General features: G+C 41.6%; 1 protein-coding gene across 8 annotated transcripts in view; it reads right to left on the bottom strand.

Annotated features, from left to right (window-relative positions):
- Positions 1-752: 752 nt before the first annotated feature.
- Positions 753-21690, bottom strand: part of LOC134349397 (DDB1- and CUL4-associated factor 4-like) — a 63069-nt gene continuing 42131 nt past the window's right edge. For all 8 annotated transcript variants that reach the window (XM_063053673.1, XM_063053664.1, XM_063053658.1 and 5 more), the window contains 4 exons: positions 14359-14456; positions 11050-11226; positions 9874-9988; positions 753-966 (listed from right to left, as the gene is read on the bottom strand). In XM_063053673.1, coding sequence (XP_062909743.1) covers positions 764-966; positions 9874-9988; positions 11050-11226; positions 14359-14456 — 593 coding nt within the window. In that variant the 3' untranslated portion in view covers positions 753-763. The remainder of the gene's footprint in view (positions 967-9873; positions 9989-11049; positions 11227-14358; positions 14457-21690) is intronic.

Raw genomic sequence — 21690 nt, forward strand, 5'->3', positions numbered from 1 at the left:
ACCATAGATTCCTTAGTTTATTATTTACAGAAGTTGTCACTTCAGCATCAACATCGAGTCTCTTGTTCCACCATGTCTTCACTTGTTTGTCAGCCAATTTTCCATCCACACAGCTGACTTGCATATATTTTCTACAATAGCCTTTGATATGGCATCTTATCAAGAGTCTTTGGAAATACTAGTTTAGTACATCTACCAGTTCCCCATTTTGCATGCCCTGTGTTATTTCTTCTGTTTCAGTAACACGGCTAAATATCCATGGGTTAGCGTTTTACTTCTAACACAGCAAGGGGCATGACCATACAGATGCAGATTAATGCTCACCTCATTGAGCACGTAAAGAATTTTACAACAGCATATCTAATATCAACTTTTAATAAATGATTCATAAAAATACAGCAAGAACAATAATTTTTTTTACAATTCTTAAATAGGAACTTGATGTTTAATATGAATGATCAGATAAGAGAGTGATGTGAAACTTTGTGTAACTCACCAAGTAAATAGAGTAAATTCTTCCTTAGTAAGTTCCATGTACAATTCTAAGTAGAATATAATGTTCCATTAAGAAGATATGAACTGAGAGTTCTGGTTGTAAACTTGACATGCATTTTTCTTTTATTTTGAAAATGAAACCACTCCTGGCTGAGGGGTAAAAACACAAACTTATAAATTTATTTATATTATTTTCTGTATTTCACATTATTAAAAATCCCCCCAGGAGAAGCTACACAGTGGTCTTGGAACGCTTCCTTCAAGCTAGTTAGAGATCGGTGTTATATGTATAGTGATAGAGATCTTGTTTGACAGCCATTATCAGTCCAGGTACCCCTCTGCTCCCACCCAGTTGTGAAGAAAAGGCTATACTGGGAATCGAGTCACTGGAACCAGGGTGAGGAGATGGAATAGTTCGAAGGAGGCAACCATCCTTCAGACTCCAGATCCGTGTATAGTGATCCTGGCCAACTGGAAAAAAAAAAAGTGATTTTTTTCTTTATTCTTTCTATTTAAAATACTCATTCTCATGAAAGAAAATAATAAAATGCTTCCCCTCATTGAGTGTGCAGAAGTATTATTGTAACTAAGTCTTTTTACTACAGTTTTCTCCTTACGGAGTCAGGGGCAGTGGTTTTTTTTGGGTCCTTTCCACAAGATTCCTTGAAAGTAAATTATTTGGAGGTGAAAAGCAGTACACACTAGAAAAGTATCTGCAAAGGTTCACTGAATTTAGCTCATTTTGTGTCTAATTCTTTCAGGAAAATTAAGTTTTAAGCTGTTAGAACTTTGGTACATCCAGTGAACGTTCTGATTTTGAGTTTCCTGGGGATGTTAGTATGCTCAAGACTTGGTTACAACTGTATTTATGTGCACTTTTATCTATTTATTTACACACTGTATCAATATTTGGATCTTCAAAAAAATTAAATACTAATTTTTAAACAGTCATCATATTTGTCTAAAATTGTTTTATTCCCAAGGAAAATTGAAGTGAAGTTTGTTAACCTCTTGGATAAAGAATTGACTCTGCCTGATCAATTTGGCTTTTAGCTTCCAATTTAATCTTTCAAGCTCTCTGAAGACCATGCTCTCCTTTACACAATCTTTTACCTACTCGGTACATATCTCAGATGACACATCCACTCAGAATTATAAATGACTTGGCTAAAGAAGTGGAAGGGTGAGTTAGTGATTTTGCAGACGACACAAAGTCTGGGGCACCGTGGATAGTGTGGAGGTTGCAGTGAGACATCGACAGGATTCAGAGCTGGGCTCAAGTGACAGAGTTCAACCCGGAAAAGTGAAGTGATTTACTTTGGAAGGTCGAATTTGAAGGCAGGAGATGGTTAATGGCAGGATTCTTAGCAGTGTGTAGGAACAGTGCAATCTTGGGGTACATGTCCACAGATCCCTCAAAGTTGCTGTGCAAATTGTTTGGGTTATTAAGGCATATGGTGTGTTGGTCTTCATTAGTTGGGGAACTGAATACAAGAGCTGTCAGGTAATGTTGCAGCTCTGTAAAACCCTGGTTATACCACATTGAGTACATAGTGCTGGAGAGGGATAGGAGCAGACAATTTGGGAAAATATTTAATTGGGGTAGGGGGAAATATGATTCTATTAGACAGGAACTTGGGAGCAGACGTTCTCAGGAAAGCCCACAGCAGAAATGTGGCATATGTTCAGGGAACATTTGCATGGAGTTCTGCATATTTGTGTTCCATTGAGGCAGGGAAAGGATGGTAGGGTTAAAGAACCATGGTGTAGAAAATCTAGTTAAAGAAAAGCTTACAAAAGGTTCAAGAAACTAGGTACTGTTAGAGCTCTAGAAAATTACAAGGTTGCTAGGAAGGAGCTTATGGAATTAGGAAAGCCAGAAAGGGCCATGAGAAGGTCTTGGTCAGCAGGCTTGAGGAAGACATCAAGGCATTCTACAAGTATGTGAAGAGCAAGAGGATGAGCTGTTTAAGAATAGGACTGATCAAATGTGATAGTGGAAATGTGCATAGAGTCGGAGGAGGCAGCAGAGGTACTTAATGAATACTTTGCTTCAGTATTCACCAGGGTAAAGGATCTTGGCAATTGTGGGGATGATTTATAGCGGACTGAAACACTTGAGCATATAGACATTAAGAAAAAGGATGTGCTGGAGCTTTTGAAAAGCATTAAGTTAGATAAGTCACTGGGACTGGATGAAATATACTCCAGCTTACTGTGGGAAGCCAGGGAGGAGATTACTGAGCCTCTTGCGATGATCTTTGTGTCATCAATAGGGATGGGAGAAGTACTGAAGGGTTGCAGATGATGTTCCCTTGTTCAAGAAAGGGAGTAGAGATAACCCAGGAAATTATAGACCAGTGAGTCTGACTTCAGTGGTGGGCAAATTGTTGAAGATCCTGAGAGGGATTATGAGAGTTTGGAGAGACATAATCTGATTAGGAATAGTCAGCATGGCTTTGTCAAAGACAGATTTTGCGTTACAAGTCTGATTGAATTCTTTAAGGATGTAACAAAACACATTGATGAAGGTACAGCAGTGGATGTAGTGTATATAGATTTCAGTAAGGCATTTGATAAGGTTCCTCATGCAATGCCCATTCAGAAAGTAAAGAGGCATGGGATCCAAGGAGACCTTGCTTTGTGGATCCAGAATTAGTTTGCCCACAGAAGGCAAAGAGTGGTTGTAGATTGTTTGTATACTGCATGGAGGTTGGTGACCAGTGGTGGTCTGCAGGGATCTGTTCTGGGACCCTTCCTCTTTGTGATTTTTATAAGTGACCTGGATGAGGAAATAGAAGGGTAGGTTAGTAAGTTTGCTGATGACACAAAAGTTGGGGGGTAGAGTGGACGGCTGTCAGAGGTTACAGTGGAACATCGATAGGATGCAGAACCGGGCTGAGAAGTGGCAATTGGACCCAGGTAAGTGTGAAGTGGTTCATTTTGGTAACACAATATATATTGGCAGTGTGGAGGATCAGAGAGATCTTGAGGTCCATATCCATAGACAACTCAAAGCTGCTGTGCAGGTTGACTGTATTGTTAAGGCAGCATATGGTGTGTTGTCATTCACCAACTGTGGGATTGACTTCAAAAGCCGTGAAGTAATGTTACAGATATACAAGACCTTGGTCAGACCTCATGTGTTTCTGGTCACCTCACTACAGAAAGGATATGAATACTATAGAGACTGTGCAGAGGAGATTTATAAAGATGTTGCCTGGATTGGGGTGCATGTCTTATGAGAATAGGTTGAGTGAACTTGGCCTTTTCTCCTTGGAGCGATGGAGCATGAGAGGTGACCTGATAGAGGTGTATAAGATGATGAGGAGCGTTGATCATATGGATAGCCAGAGGCTTTTTTCCAGGGCTGAAATGGCAAACATGAGGGGGCATATTTTTAAGGAGCTTGGAAATAGGTACTGAGGGGATGTCAGGGGTAAGTTTTTCTCTCAGTGATGGGTGCATGGAATGCACTGCTGGTGGTGGAAGCAGATACAATAGGGTTTTTTAACAGCCTCTTAGATAGGTACATGGAGCTTAGAAAAATATAGGGCTATGTGGTAGGGAAATTCTAGGCAGTTTCTAGAGTAGGTTACATGGTCGGCACAACATTGTGGGCCAAAGGGCTGTAGATTTATTCTGTGTTGTACGTTCAGTTCTGATTGCGACATTACAGTAGGAAGGATGTGGAGGCTTTAGAGAGGGTGCAGATGGGATTTAGGATGCTGCCTGGACTACAGGTTGAGCAGGTTTGAACTTTTCTCTTTGGAGCGGAGGATGATGAGAGATGACTTGATGGAGGTGTACCGTATGATTGAGTGGATAGCTAGAGGCTTCTTCCCAGGGCAAAATTACTAATATGAGTGGGCATAATTTTACAGTGATTGGAGGAAAGTATGAATGAGTGGCGAATGTAAGTTCTTTTCACACAGGGAATGATGGATTTGGAACACCTCGCCAGGGTGGTGGTAGAGGGAGATAAGCATATGAATTATTGGAAAACAGAGGGCTATGTAGGAGGGGAAGGGTTAGATTGATCTTAGTTTAGGTTAAAAGGTCGGCACAACATTGTACCTCTGCTGTGTTATTATGTTCTAAAACAACCCCTCTGACAGCTCTACTCCCAATTTCTTTAGAGAGTGGGTAATAATTTACTACCACTAAAGGTGTAACACCCCGGTTAAGAATTTTGCTGCTATGCTGTAGGTATTTTAGCAGTTCTGTAAGAGCGGTTTGTTCTGCTTTCAGCCTGTTTGGGTTTGAGCTGAGAAAAGGGGTTTTATTGTTCATCTTTGGAATGTGGTGTCAGCCGATCAGGATGGTGGAATTGGGAGAAGGTTGTGGAGAATGCTGAGCAGAGAACATTGGTGTAGTGTGAGGTCCTTGTTGGTGGGAGTTGGGAGCAGATGGGAGGGAAGATGGCTGAGAATGCCATCCCTGTTGCACAAGGTACTTTGTGCAGATGAATGCCTTCAAGGAGGAAGGACCAACATCACTGTGAACGAGACCGTTTATTCAAGATGGATTTCGAGCGACTTTCAAAAGGTGCAGTGTGTACATCAAAAACAATGGCTTCTGGAAGATTTAAGCTCCACTTTGCACCTCTGACTGTTTCAGTATAATGGCCCCCTTTTGTTTTTTCTTTCTTTCCTTTAATAACTGGTTGCTTAAATTAACATTCTTAAATATACTTTATAATTGTATGCAGTGTACGTGCTGTCATTTCTTGCCAACGGGCAATTGCCGGGAGCAGTAAATCACACAGCATTCACAAACTGGGGTTTGGGTGGGCGAGACATCCAACCTCATGGATTTGGTGGGACCAAAGTCGTATATACTCAAGGAGTACGAAGTGGGTTTCTCGCCATGGAGTCCCGTGGCTGTTAGCGAGGGGTTACGAGCTGCATTTCCAGAGAAGCCCAGTAAAAGGGAGTTTCAAAGGAAAACCACAAGACCCTATGAATTATAATAATGAACCACCTTAGGCCAAAGTCAGAAAATGGGAAGCTTATTTGTGTGAGCTTATGAATTACTTCCACCGTTTCCAGGCTAAACTCCAATACTTGCTCATAATTAGCTGGGGCAGGAGGTTCACAGTGATAGTTGAAAGACCTGTGCACAAACACCACATGTTACAGTGCACGCCCCTCACCTGGCAGGAATATTTCAGCTGCAAACATCACTGAAAATGCAATTTCCAACTCTGCCACTGTGAGGATGAAATATTTGGTGTATCAATTGAATTCTAATCAAGTTTGTAGTTTTAACTAATATTAGACAGGCCAGACTGTCCTATGGTGCTTTATAGCTGATAAAATATATTTGAAAGCAGGAACACAGCAGTCACTTGCACACAACCAGCAATGTACTAATCATCAGTTAGTGAGGTTATCAGAACATCAGTGTTCCCTACTGCTCATGGAATAGTTCGTAATGGATTGAAAGAGCAGTTCACATCTGTACAGCAAAATCTCTGATAATTCCTCAGTATTGTGTATTACATTAGCCTAGTCATAGTCATACTTTATTGATCCCGGGGGAAATGCTTTTCGTTATAGTTGCACCATAATTAAATAGTAATAAAACCATAAATAGTTAAATAGTAATATGTAGCTCTGTGCTTGTCTCTGAACTCAGAACTATTGGGTTTGGGGCAATTTTGCTAACAACTATAACAGTATGAACACAAACCCTTACAAGACACACTCCATATCCCCTTATACCAGTTCTTACCAATTCTCCTGTGATACGTAACATTCCCAGCACTGGCCGCGAGACCAGTATTGGGGTCACCTACTTCTTTTTGTTGCTGTTTGAGTTTTATGGAGAGCCTTTACAGAATCATGGACTAGTTACAGTACAAGAGGCCATTCATACTTCCTGCCCTACACAAGGTGAAAGGAAAATATTCAAAGTGCAGAACAATTTTTTTAAATTTGTGGGTACCTGGAATGGGTTGCCAGAGATGATAGTGAATTGAACTGAATTGAATTGACTTATATTTCTTACATCCTTCATATCCATGAGGAGCAAAAATCTTTATGTTACGTCTCTGTCTAAATGAGCAATGTGCAATTTATAGTAATTTATAATCAATAGTATGTACAACAGGACAGTCAATATAATATAGAAATACAATTGTACCAGCATGAATTAAGCAGTCTAATGGCCTGGTAGAAGAAGCTGTCCTGGAGCCTGTTGGTCCTGGCTTTTATGTTGCGGTACCATTTCCCAGATGGTAGCAGCTGGAACAATTTGTGGTTGGGGTGACTTGGGTCCCCAGTGATCCTTTGGGCCCTTTTTACACACCTGTGTTTGTAAATATCCTGACTAGTGGGAAGTTCACATCTACAGATGCGCTGGGCTGTTTGTACCACTCTCTGTAGAGTCCCGCGATTGAGGGGAGTTCCCATACCAGGCAGTGATGCAGCCAGTCAGGATGCTCTCAATTGTGCCCCTGTAGAAAGTTCTTAGAATTTGGGAGCCCATACCAAACTTCCTCAACCGTCTGAGGTGAAAGAGGTACTGTTGTGCTTTTTTCACCACACAGCAGGTACGTACAGACCACGTGAGGTCCTCGGTGATGTGTATACCGAGGAGCTTAAAACTGTTTACCCTCTCAACCCCAGATCCATTGATGTCAATAGGGGTTAGCCTGTCTCCGTTCCTCCTGTAGTCCACAATCGGCTCCTTTGTTTTTACGACATTGAGGTAGAGGTTGTTTTCTTGACACTACTGTGTTAATCTCAAATAATAATGACTTCCTCATTATTATTTGAGATTAGACCAATCAATGTAGTATCGTCAGCAAATTTAATTGGCAGAGTGGAGCTGTGGGTGGTGACACGGTCATGGGTATACAGAGAGTAAAGGAGGGGGCTGAGGGGCACCTGTGTTGAGGGTCAGAGGGGCAGAGGTGAGAGATCTGACAGGAAGTCCAGGTTTTAGATACACAAGGCAGGGTGTTTAATAAGCTCATAGGTAAGCACATGTGTAGGGAATGGAGGGATAGGGACATTGTGTAGTTTCATAAGACATGTAATTACTGGTTTAATTAGTTTGGCCAATGACCAATTAACCTACCAACTGGTACATCTTTGGTCCGTGGGAGGAAACCCATGTGGTCACGGGGAGAAGGTACGAACTCCTGACAGGCAGCGGTGGGAATTGAACCCGGGTCTCCTGCACTGTGAAGCATTGTGCTAACCACTACACTACCCTGCCGCCCTGTATGTGTACAGGCAGAATCCACTTCAACTTGGCAGTATGTGCAGCGCACGTTGTGGGCTGAAGAATGTTTGTTTGCTGAACTATCTGCCCATTTGTACCTGTGTAGCAGTGCTTCCTTGGCACTGCCTTCCAGACCATAGAAGGGAGTTCTCTTGCATCATTTATGGTTCTTCTGTCAATCACCTTCATTCTATACCCTTGCCTCTTGACCCCCTCTGTCACTTGGAAGAGTTTCTATCTACTGGGTAAGTAATCCTCACGATTTTAAATAAAGTCCCTTCACAGTCTCCTCTGTGTGTATCCACCTAACTAGTCCCTTCTGCCTGGGATCATTTGGGTAAATCTCTTTTCAACTCTCTGTAAAACCTTAACATCCTTCCTAAAGTTTGGTTCCAAGAAATGGACACAACACTTGTCCTTGCTTACACTCCTTACAAAGCTTAGAGTCCCATTTGCTTTTAACCAGTTTCTCAACTTGCCACGCCACTTTCAACAAACTCTACTCCAATCTTGTTGTTCCTGTGGTCCTTTTAGAATTGTCTGTTGGGATTTTGAGGAGAAATTTGGTATGTCACCAAAGACTCATGGAAGTTTCTGTAGATGTACGATGGCGAGCTTTTGGCTGGTTTTATCACAGCCAGTCTTGATGGATCACAAGAGACTGCAGAGGGTAGCAGGCTCAACGAGCTCCACCATGGGCACAGCCCTCTTCACCATTAATAATATCCTCAAGATGGCAGCATCCATCATTAAGGATCCTCCTCATTCAGGAAATGGCATCTTCTTCTTACTCTCATTGGGGAGAAGGTGCAGGAGCCTAAAGACCCACAATCAATGATTCAGAAAGATCTTCCTGCGCACTATCGCATTTCTGAACTGTCCATGATCATTACCTCATCATTCCTGTTTTTGACACAATTTACATTGTAATTTTTAGTAATTTTATGTCTTAACACTGTACTGCTATGGCAAAACAACTAATTTTGCATCATATAAGCTAATAAATCAGATTATTTTTTTCTTTTATATTTTCCCTACCAAGATGTTGGCATTTTGTAATGTTTAATTTCATCAACACTTACTCCCTGGTCCTCAGCCTTCTCACCGCCAGCCCCTGCATTCTACAGATCATTCTCCGCAATTTCTGCCATCTTAAAGGAGATTCCAGTACAGACACATCCTCCCCTCTCTTCAGCTTTTCAGATACCAGATCCTCCGTGACTCCCTGGCCCACTCTTCTGTTCCCACCAAACACCCCACATCTTACAACATTTCCCCTTTAAACAGAGGCAACACAGTGCTTGATCTCCACCCTTTCACCACCGTCCGGGGACACAAAATGTCTCTCCAGAAGGAGCAGTGATTCACTGACACTTTCTAGTCTAGTATTCTGTGTTCAGTTCACAATGTGGTCTCCTCTACCCTGGGGAAACAGAACACATTCTGGCTGATTGTTGTGTAGAGTGCCTTCCTCTCCACCATCTTCTTACTCTGGTTTCTTCCCCCTTCCTTTCCAGTCCTGATGAAGGGTCTCAGCCCAAAACGTTGACTGTTTGTTCCTCTCCATAGCTGCTGTTGACGTACTGGGTTTCCAGCATTGTGTTCATGTTGAAGAGTGCCTGTCTTCTATCCACAGGACGTGACCCTGAGCTCCTTGTTATTTGCCACTTTAATTCTACGTCCCACTCTGATCCATCCTGCACCGTCACAGTGAGGTCCAGCGTGAGTTTGTGGAACAACACTTCCTCTTCCATCTGCACACACAGCAGTTTTCTGGACTCAGTAATGAATTCTACAACTTTGTGAGCTTGATTTTTTAGCTATATCCATCACTCATCTGTGATACTGGTTCAGCTTGTTTGTTCATGGCCAGCCTGGTCTGCTGGGCAAGCCTCCTTCACATCCCGGAGGCTTACTCTCTAACTGCTCCCAGTCACTCACTCTCCAGATGAGTTTATTCACAGCTTATCCCCATGGTCACCCTGGTTCCACTCCATCAGGGACAACCCCTCCCCAGCACTCCCTGCAGTTTAACAAGCTATTTGCCTTTCCTTCCCAATTAACCAGTTCTCTTCCCACAGATGCAACCTGACCTGTTGAGGTTTCCAGCATGTTGTAATTTTATTATAAAAAGGTTAAACTTACCAGCTAAAAGAACCCCTACTTCTTCATTGATGTGTATGGGGAGCTGAGCGTGCTTGTTGTAATGGCCTTCATACTGCTTGACACATCTTGCAGTCCTCAAGTCCCAAAGCTTAATCTGTGGATTAGGAGAGGAAAGAAAGCCATGACTGGTATTAATTTCATCACATTTTCCAGAATTTTGATAGTTTATCACTCTCTTACCGGAGGCTGCTCAATGTGTAGGATAACCCCTCATCATCCAACACAGTTACAGCACAGAAACAGACTCTTCTGCCCATCGAGTCAGTACCAACCATCAACCGCCTTTTTAATCGCACACACTCTCCCATCAACTCATTCCAGATTCCACCCTTCACCTGCACACGGGGTAACTTACAGCAACCCGCACCACTTCGGGATATGGGAGGAAGCTGGATCATCTGGAGGAAGCCCATTCAGTCAAACAAGGTGCAAGGGCCATGACAAAGTAGATCGGGAGATCAAGAGTTGATCTTTAGGGACAGAGGTGGTGGATTTGCAGCTGTTGTGGGACTGTAGGCATCCTCCGCCAGATGGGAACAGAACATTTCCTCTCTCCTACACCGAGCCGCATTTGGGGGTATGGGTGGAGCCAAGTAGAGTTAGGAAAAGAACAGACTCACTCCCTTACGGAGTCAGCAAGCGGCCTCTCTTCCCGTGCCTGCTCACTCTCTGTCAGAGCGTTAGTGTGATCCTCTCCTACACACTGCTTCTGTTCATTTCCAACTTACAAACAGTTCCCAGGAATGGAACCCTGTTGTGATCCTGGGAACTCCTGGACCACAACCACCTTCCTTTCTCATCAGCAGCCAATAAAGGGATTCTTCCCCCCATAACCCCCAATGATTCCTGTTGACTATACTTGGGCTTCTTGTTTCCACATTTGAACAATTGCTGCGTTGGTGTCAAGGGCAGCTCCTCTCAGCTCACCTCTACAAACCTTCGGCCATTCTTGGACCAAGACCACGCACCGGTGAACAGGTTAGGTGCCACGAAGTAGCACTGAGGGTAATCACTCCTATGACTCAGTAAACCCAATAAACATATCTAACACAGACAGAAGCAAATGACAGAAACCATGCAAAGGAAGCACACACCACAGGTAACACAACCTCGCACCTTCTACCTCTGCAGAAAAGAATACAATTGGAAGCATACCTCCCCAATCATGTCTGCAGCCATGAGATAGTTTTCATCTTGCAGGAGTCGGATGCAGGTCACAGCAGAGTTATGGACGAAATTAGTACATTTCCAGCTTTGTCCTTTCCTTCTTTGTTGTCTGATGTCTATGCTGAAAATCTCACCAGACCGACAGCCATTGTACAATACTGGGACCTGCAGAGAGACTGCAGGTTGTGATTTGTCACAGTACAAAGGCAGAATACGTTGGGATATCCAAGGAAGCTACTTGTTATTTGACTGTTAGTTTATGAGTTACAGAAATGTGTTTACTAGGAGTCCCTCTGCAGCGGGACTAGAATGGTTGATTTCAATCTCCCATTACTGTAGAGAGGGGTTCCACCAGGCCTGCATGAGCAGGCTCCTCCCAGTCTCCATCCAACTAACAGGAGTCACCTGCTTCTCATTTCCCACTCATCACCTGCAGCCAATTTAAACCCAGCTCTCATCCACAGTCCTTGTTCACTCATATGAACCAGGCAACCTCAACCACTTGCTTCTAGACTTCAAGTTGCCTCGTTGCCTGTGAGTTTAGTATCTGTTCTGTTGTTTTGTGGCCTTGAATGGCTGGTTATTTTGCAGTTTATTATTAAAGTTACTGCACACTGCTAAATTGCCTCTGTAGCTCTGTGTTTGGGTCAAGCCTTGTCTACATTTCCAGATGGGTTCCCACCTGCTTCAAATGGACATCAATCATCTGGTGCTGAAAAAGAGCAGGGTGACTGTTGCATGATAGCACTCACATCCACTATGAGAAGCTGGTCATGGCCAGAGCAAGGACCTGGATCCACTCCAATTTGCCTACCACTACAGTGGACACAATCTTAGTGGTTCTCCACTTAGCTTTGGAGCACCTAGACAACAGCAATACCTTTGCCAGGCTGCTGTTTATTGCTGTTAGCTTCAATTGCAATCACCCCTTCAGTACTAATTAACAAGCAACAACCTTCAAAACCTGAACCATTGTATCTCCATTTGCAGATATGCCATTAATCCTCGATTTCTTTAACAGCAGATCACAGAGTACAGCTCAGAAATAACATCTCCTGCTTGCTGATAATCACGGATGCGTGCTTAGCCCACTGTCCTACCTGCTCTACACACTTGGCTAAACACGGCTCAAGTGCCATCTATAAATCTGTCGATGACCCAACTATTTTTGGCAGAATCTCAGGTAGTGACAAGGTACACACGTATATACACACACACACACAAAGGGTGAGAAAGGACTGGTTGAGTGTCATCACAACCTCACCTGATCAAAGACCCTCACCATCCAAGACATGCCCTCTTCTCATTACTACCATTAGGGAAGAGGTACGGGAGCCTGAAGACCAACACTCAATGTTTTAAAAAAGCTTCTCATCCGTCATCGGATTTCCGAACAGTCCATATACACTACCTCACTATTCATCATTTGTACTATTTATTTTGTAACTTCCAGTGATTTTATCCTTTGGAATGGCCAGCTACAGCAAAAAAAAACACATTTCATGACATATGTCAATGACAATAAACGTGATTCTGATCCTTGTCCATTACATTCCAGCATCTGCATCAAAAGGTAAATAAGTATGCTCATCATACGGAACAAGCAGCTCCGAAACTGGAATTTCAAGAAGACACCTTCCTACAAGGCATTTCTGTATGCTTACCTTCGATGAACCTTTGCTTTATAAAAACACTGGAAATACTCAACAGGTCAAGCCATAGCAGTGAGAGGAGAAACAGAACTGAAGTTTTAGAGCAAAGCCCTTTAGTCAAAAATCTCAGCATTATTGTTACTGATACACAAACAGCAACTCATTTGTCATTGGCAAGATCTCACAAATAATAATTTTTTTGGTGATACTGAAGGACACAATAAAATTTATGAACTTCTGTTGATAAATGAGCCATTCAAGTTCACATCCATAGCTTGGAAGTCAGAAAATGCAGACGTCCTAAAGATTCGCTGCATAGTCAAGTGCTGGAGAAGACCGTCAACCAACAGCTATGACTCAGCACTTTCATCTCACTTGGCCCTACCTCATCATCCCAGCCAGTAGTTTGGCTGCAAACAAACATGTGCAAATGTAGCATGGTCATATCAGTTGCTCTTTAACTGCTTCCTCCCCATGAATAAACCTGGAGGTTCCCAAGGAAGTTAACACATCCCCAGAAATCCATTATCCTAATCAACTCATGGACAATAGCACATACCAGAAGTGTGCTGATTGCTGAAAAATAATTAGCAATCATCGACAAAAAATATATGCTAATATGTCAGCAGAAATTTCACGACTAGAAGTGTTTTCTTCAGGCCTAAGTCTGATCACTCAGGACTGTGTACAATGATCAAAATGACCATTATGAACTTTTCAGGAAAGGCCTGGCCAATAATGTGCCACTACCAGTGTTGGCCACAGACCAGTATGACATTAATGCTCGGTGTAAGCACTGAATAGGAAACAGTCTGGTTCCACGGCCTCCTCCACTGTAAAGATGAAGCCACACTCAGGTTGGAGGAACAACACCTTATATTCCGTCTGGGTAGCCTCCAACCTGATGGCACAAACACTGACTTCTCTAACTTCCATTAATGCCCCTCCTCCCCCTCGTACCCCATCCGTTATTTATTAATTATACACACACACACACACATATATATACACATACATGCATACACACACACACATATATATATATATATATATATATATATATATACACACACACACACACACACACACATTATATATATATATTTATATTCTTTTTCTCTCTCTCCCTTTTCTCCCTCTGTCCCTCTCACTATACTCCTTGCCCATCCTCTGGGCTTCACCCCTCCCCCCTTTATTCCCCCTAGGCCTCCCATCCCATGATCCTCTCGTATCCCTTTTGCCAATCACCTGTCCAGCTCTTGGCTCCATCCCTCCCCCCCTGTCTTCTCCTATCATTTGGATCTCCTCCCCCCCACTTTTAAATCTCTTACTAGCTCTTCTTTCAGTTAGTCCTGACGAAGGGTCTCGGCCCGAAATGTCGACTGTACCTCTTCCTAGAGATGCTGCCTGGCCTGCTGCGTTCACCAGCAACTTTAATGTGTGTTGCTTGAAATTCCAGCATCTGCAGATTTCCTCGTGTTTGGTTCCACAACTCATCTGAAATGCTCGATAGCCAGCAAATTCACTCATAGTTTACAGAGTTTGCTTCATGTAATTGCATCCAGAAGACAACCTGTCCCTTCGTTTGTGAGTGCAGTGTGCTTTCTGGTAAAGGAAAAGCTCAGGATTTTAAATTCTGACTTACCCTGTGAGCAAATTGCTGAGCAAGAACGTCGCTGCTTGTGCTGAATATCTGCTTTTGTCCTGTCACAGCGTCAGTCACAAAAACGCAATGCAACAAACCTAGGGAAAGATAATGGAGGCTGAGTATTCATGTACGCCTCTCTTCCACAGAACCACATCAGAGTAATTGATATAAAATGTGTGATATTCACAAGGATCTGCTCAGACTTCTTACCATGAATTACCAACACAAAATTCGTTAAAACGGTAACTAGCAGGGATCAGACAAGGTGGCCTGAGGGGCCTGTATCTGTGTGGTATTACTCCACAACTGGAACAGGAAATTTGTAGGAAGTCTGTGGATAATCTCCTTCCCCACCAGCTGGTAGGGCTACAGAGACACACCACCAGAAACCTGGATTCAATCCTGCACATGGTCAGAGTTTGCACATTCTCCCGATGAGCATGTGGGTCGCCTCAGGATGCAGCAGTTGCTTTACAAGGATGTTGCCAGGACTTGAGGGCCTGAGCTTTAGGGAGAGTTCGGGCAGGGAATCTCATAGAGATGTGTAAGGTCATGACGGCCATAGATAGGGTTAACGCACTGTCTTTTTCCCAGGGTTGGGGAATCAAGAACTAAAGGGCATAGTTTTAGATGAGAGGGTAAAGTTGTAATAGGGACTGGGGGAGCAACTTTCAAGGATGGTATGTACCTGAAAACAGCTGCCACAGGAAGTAGTTGAGACAGATTTAATAACAACATTTAAAAGTCAGTTGGAGAGGTACATGGATAGTAAAGTTTTAGACTCTAAACACAGGCTAAACATGGGCACATGGGTCTAGCTTCGATAGCCATCGTGGTTGGCACAGGCCCGTTTCCATGCTGTATGACTCTATGATGAACTCTCTGTGATCCTTGTGCAGAGTTTCAACCCCAAGCATTGATGGTTTCTCACTCCTCCACAGATACAGTATTTCATAGATTGTGTGTTACTCCATCAGATTATAGGCAGTAGAGTTTCACTGCACAACTTTCTGACTTTGAAAACAATGTATTATTGATAAAGCCTAAATATTAAGAAAAAAAAACTGGTATGGATGGCAGTTAGACTCGCTAGCAAGAAGCAAGCTTAGCATACAGCATTAATAAAAAAACAGATAATCATTTTCTCTGTTATTAACTGTATTAAAACTCTTCATAAGGGTCGCTATTCCTTTTCAAATGTTCGGAGACTATTTAACACTATATATTCATCCTCTTCTAAAACTCCACAATGTGTTGTATCTTTGGATGCTGAAAAAGCATTCGACCGAGTCGAATGGAAATATTTATTCAATGTTTTCGAGAAATTTGGCTTTGCTGTTAATTGTAATAATTGGATTAAAATGATATATAAAGCCCCTGTTGCTACTGTTGTCACTAACAATCGTAGGTCTCCTTTTTATCAGCTTTCACGGGGGACAAGGCAAGGTTGTCCATTAAGTCCTTTGTTGTTTAATTTTATATTAGACCCCCTTGCTATTGCTCTTCGTGAGGCTAAAAATATCCATGGGATCTTTGTGAATGAGACCATGCACAAGGTCTCTCTTTATGCTGATGATTTATTGGTTTATATATCTAACCCTGATGAATCCATTCCTGCCTTGCTAAGATTATTTAATTAATTTGGAGGTTTTTCAGGATATAAAATAAACTTTAGTAAAAGTGAATTGTTTCCTTTAAATGATTCTGTCTCTATATATGATAATACTCCTTTTAAAGTTTCAGACTATTTTAGATATTTAGGTATTATAATTACTAAAAAAGATAAGGATCTTTATAAAGCTAATTTTGTTCCCTTAGTAGACTCTATGAAGTATTTATTTAGTAGATGGAGTCCACTTACATTTTCACTTGTTGGTCGTATTCATATAGTTAAAATGATAATTTTACCGAAATTTTTATATTTATTTCAGAATATTCCTGTTTTTTTGACTAGGAAGTTTTTTTGATCCGATTGATTCTATTATTTTATCTTTTATTCGGAATAATAAAAGACCAAGAATTAGTAAATGTCATTTACGAAATTGAAAAAGGATGGAGGTCTTGCTTTGCCTAATTTTAGAATGTATTATTGGGCTGTTAATCTGCGATATATGTCTTTTTGGTTATACTGGGTTGATAAGAGTGATTGGCCAATTTGGGTAGACCTGGAACTGAAAGTTGTAAAACAGTTTTATTCAACCTCGTTACTGGGAGCTCCTTTACCTATGCAATTAGGAAAAGTTGTTAATTTAAACCTATATCCTGTGATTAAGTATTCTTTACAAATTTGGTTCCAGTTCCGCAATTTTTTTAATCTTAAAAGATTTAAACTTTGTAGTTTAATTTACCAAAATTACTTTTTTAAGTCTTCTTTGAGTGATCCAATCTTTTTACTTTGGAAAAATAAAGGTATTAATTCTTTTTTGGATTTATTTAAAGAAGATAGATTGATGTCCTTTGAACAATTAATTGATAAATATTCTCTTTCATACTCACACTTCCTGCAATACCTTCGAGTTAGACATTTTTTACAAAAATATTTAAGTAATTTCCCGTACATATTGGAGGCTGACCTGTTAGATATATTATGAGTATGAATCCTTTGAATTCTTCTATTGGAAGAATTTATAATTTATTTTTACAATGGGATAAGCGTCCTTTATCTAAGATTAAACAGGATTGGGAAAAGGAACTTAATTTGACTTTTATGACAGAGGATTGGATGCGGATTTTGAAGTTCGTTTACTCTTCAATTTGTGCTAGCCATTCATTGATTCAATTTAAAATTGTACATCGTTATCATTTGACAAAGGAGAGACTTTCTAAAATCTTTCCTAATGTTGATAGTCATTGTGATAGATGTAAAACTGAGACAGCTACACTGACACATATGTTTTGGTCTTGTTCTATATTGGAACAGTTCTGGAAATCGGTTTTCTCAACAACTTCTAAAGCACTTAAAATTAATTTGCAACCTAATAAATCAACTGTGCTCTTTGGAATAGTTCCTCAAAATATTCATGGTATTTCTGTGTCTGACCAACATGTTATTGCATTTGTTACACTGATAGCTAGGAGGGCCATTTTGTTGAAGTGGAAGGATATGTCAGCTCCCACTTTGTCACAATGGTTCTCTCAAGTGATGCTATGTCTTAGTTTGGAGAAAATTAGAAGTCGAACCTTTGAACCTTTATTTGATTTTGAGAGAAGATGGGGCTCATTTGCTCGTTATTATCATTTGAGTTAATTGATATAATTTTTCCATGATCTAATTGTAAATTTTTTTTTAGTATATTTTCTTTTCTTGCTGGCGGTTTGATGTTTATTTTTAGAAGCTTTTTGTATGATGCATGGCTCTGGGGTTGTACACCTAATGGGTTCTCCTTTTTTTCCTCACTTTTCTGCTCAGTAGGTTTTTTTTGTTATCACAAAATTTTGTTTTCAATCTTTAAGATAATGGTTTTTTTTTGAGGCATTGTAAGTGTTGTCACTTCGATGTACTCATGTTATTTTTCCTATATATACAATAAAAAAGATTTGAAAAGAAGGAAAGAAAACTCTTCATTTCTCCCACCACCTAATATTTTTACTCAGTAATTCTTTTCCATTGCATCCCCATTTGTTTGGGATACCAACTAATACTTGGGCACACGACAACACTTGGGCAGCCTTCCTGCATACGTTATTAGTTCACAAGCACCAAAGCCAAACCCAATCCTGCTTTCCTTTGGCAGAGAGATACTTAAAGGAACTGGCAGCAAACTGGGAGTACTGACAATACAAACATAGTAGCCAGGAAAGACTCAGAACACACCTCAGCACGGAACTGGGCATCCAGGAGGACAGTAGACCATCAGCAACAGCAGAAATGTACACTGCCACAATCTGTTACTTCAAGGCCTGACATTTCCTCGCTCTGCCATCATCATCAAAGCAAGGAATCTACCCTGTTTCAGTGAGAGGAGGAGGGCATGCCATACCATGCAGATGTACAGACGAGCAGCCAGCCTGGTGAAAATGCAACACAGGACTATAGGAAAGCTAAACAACAGACACCACACAGTAGACGGAGCCAAGCAATGCGACAGCCAATGTATCAGATCTGCAGCGTTACTAAATCTGATATTTAAATAACTAATGGCACAGGCTCAATGGCAGTGAGGTTACCCCTATGAGAGCTGAAGGCAAGGCTGAAGGATTTGCAACTATGTTCAGTCAGAAATGTCCAGTGGAACACAGAACAGCACAGCACAGGGACAAGATCAAGATCGTCAGCCCATGACACTATGCGGAACTAATTAAATCTGTGGTGACCAAGATCTTCACTGTCACAGGAGTCAGAATACAGCCAATTCAATCCACTCCTTGCGACATAAAGAAATGGTTAAGAGCAGAGGATACGGTAAAGGTTATGGGAACAGATGTCACCCCAGCTGCGGAAATGAAAATCTGCAAAGCTATCCATTGTTACAGACTGGCACTTGCCCAACAATGAGGAAAACCAACCAGATTCTTGTCCTCAGAAAAAAGCACGACAAATCCAAACCCGTATTTCTGTTGGGATTACATATCACTGATTTGAAATGCTAATTCTGCTTTTCTTTCACAGCTGTGTTGGCCTTGCTGAGTATCTTCAGCATTTTCTGCTTGTATTCAGATTCAACACACAAATGCTGAAGGAACTCAGTTACTCACTGATGCCTTATCTGGCTTTCACCAGAACCACTTGGTTCACAGCCCGGGTCCAAACATAGACCAAAGAGCTGACTCTAGCAATGATCAGTCAGTGTCCTGAACATGAAGGCTGCATTTGGCCAAGGGTGGTAAAACTAAAGTCACAAAACATTAATGAGAAAGCATTCCAGTGGTTGGAGACAGACCTCACACATCACCCATCATCCAGACATTTCCGAGGTCCAACCTGGCACTTCTATGGAGTAAACATTATTTGCCACTTCAGCCCGTACCTGAATGCTACCCACAACGTTCTGCATGCAGTCATGGGCTATGTCATTTGTTGAGGAGGTGTAAAAGTATTAAACTTGGGACAGTATGGAGAGAGCATCCCCACTTTGACTTCCAATTCCATTGTCACCTCCTCAACAAATAATACAGGGCATGTCTGCATGTGGAAAAGCCTGGGCAACATTCAGATATAGGCTGACAAGTTGCAAGTAATGTTCACGCCACAAAAGTTTCAGGTAAAAGCCATCTCCAGTTAAGAGAGAGACAAAGCACCTTCCCGTGACACTCAACAGTATTATGGTCACTGAGTACCCCGTCAGCAACACCTTAAGGAGACAAGTGGACCGGCCACATAAATAACACGGCTATAAGAGGAGGTCAGAGGTCAGATGCTGGGTATCTTGCAAGTTACTTACCTCCTGCAGCCCAAAGTCTTTCCACTATTGACAAGTCAGGAGCACAAATGAACATTCAACTTGGCTGGATAAGCACAGCTCCAAAATCTCTTAAGTTCAACAGCACCCTGAACAAAGCAGTCTGCCACCTTAAGCAATCACTACCAACGCACAGTGGCTACAATGTTCAGAGGCACAGCAGTTACTCACCTACCCACAGCAACTTTCTAACCTGTGACCTCTACCCACCAAGGACATGGGTGGCAGGTAGATAGGAACACCACCATCTGCAGGTTCACCTCCATTCCAAAGTCACCAGGACCGCAGCAGTTTAAAAAGTCTCATCAGCCTTCCCAAAGGGCATTTAAGGAAGAACAATAAATGCCAGTGATGCCCATATCCCAAACTAAATAAAATAAAAATTTCTAGTACTGTACTGCTATAAGTCTGTAGGGACTTAAATAGCTTTCCAGTAATTTTGGCTCAGTTACCTTGTTGTTAGGAAATCAGGCAAACATGTACTAGTCCTCATAGAAAGGTTTGCAGAGGATCTATCCTGGGACCAGCATGTAGATGCAACCATGAAGAAGGCAAACCCACATCTCTAACTTCTCATAAGTTTAAAGAGATTTAACATGTCGTTGAAGCTTGACAAATTTCTACAGATGTACATTGGAAGGTATTCTGACTGGTTGTGTGATGACCTGGAATGGGAACTCCTATGCACAGGAATGCAAGAAGCTACAGAGTGTGGTGGACTCAGACTGCCCCATCCCAGGTACAGCTCCCCCACCACCTGCAAAGGTGATGTCTCAGGAACGCAATATCCATCATTGTGGACAGGTCACGACTCCTTCTCGATGCTGCCATCATGAAGAAGGTAGAGACTCTTGAAGAGCCACACCCAATGCTCCCTCTGCGCACACATCTTTTGCTACTAGCACACAAGGGAATTTAAATTGCACAGAAAAGGCTGTCACCCTCTACCTCATTGGCATGTTAAATATGTTTCACGATTGTACACAATCACATTTCCTTTTCCAGTTTCTGATGCAGATGGTCTTGACAACGTGGAGTATGCAATGATTTGTCTGCAGATTTTAGAACTAGTTTATTTATACTGTTTCTATTGAAGAAATTGTTGACTCATTATGTCAGATTCCAAAGAAACAAAGGGCGTGAAGCACAAAAGAACTGCTAGTTCATTTAAAGCAGAATGGCTAAATGAAACAGTAGAAATTGGTGTTACCTGTGTATATTGTTCCAATTAAAAAGTTGCTGGAGAATTTGCAAGTGGGAAAAAGTGAAGTGACATTTGGAAACTTGACTTTTCAAAGTGTCATTCAGCAAGCAAGTCACATTTGGATGGTGTGCAAAAGCTCCAGTGAGAAAATCCTTCATACCCCCGCTACAGACGTTTTGTGAGAGTGCAGATGAATGAGAGTGAGAACAATTAAACCCAGAGGAGATCAAAGTTCTTATTGAGTGTTTTGCTAGCTGTTAAAATGAATACCTCTATACATAAAATTCAGCATGCACATGTTGTTGTCACTGGGCAAAAAATTGCAGAGCACATGATTTTTGCGTACACTGGTCATTACAAATTGCCCACACTTCAGGTTCAACAACATTTCCCCACAGCTGTTAGGTTCTTGCACCAACCTGAAAACGCTAACAGCACTTTAGACTATGTTTCTTTTTTCCCCTCTCTACCTCTCTCTCAACATGTACTAGTGTCATTACGTCTCTTTGTTTTTGCTGTGTAAATTACAGTGCTTTGAAAAGGTATTCAGCCCCCACAACTATTTTCTCATTTTCTAAATTTAAAATATTTAGGATTTTTTGAGTTAATACAGTTTCTACAGGGTCAATAAAAGGTGCTACTGTCCTATTTAAATGTATATTTTATGGTTGCAAGTCCCTGCTATACATTAAGAGCTTGAAGTCCTGCAGGTCTCCACCACCAGCG

The sequence above is a fragment of the Mobula hypostoma genome, chromosome 1 (assembly GCF_963921235.1).
Source record: "Mobula hypostoma chromosome 1, sMobHyp1.1, whole genome shotgun sequence".
NCBI classification, from domain to species: domain Eukaryota; kingdom Metazoa; phylum Chordata; class Chondrichthyes; order Myliobatiformes; family Myliobatidae; genus Mobula; species Mobula hypostoma.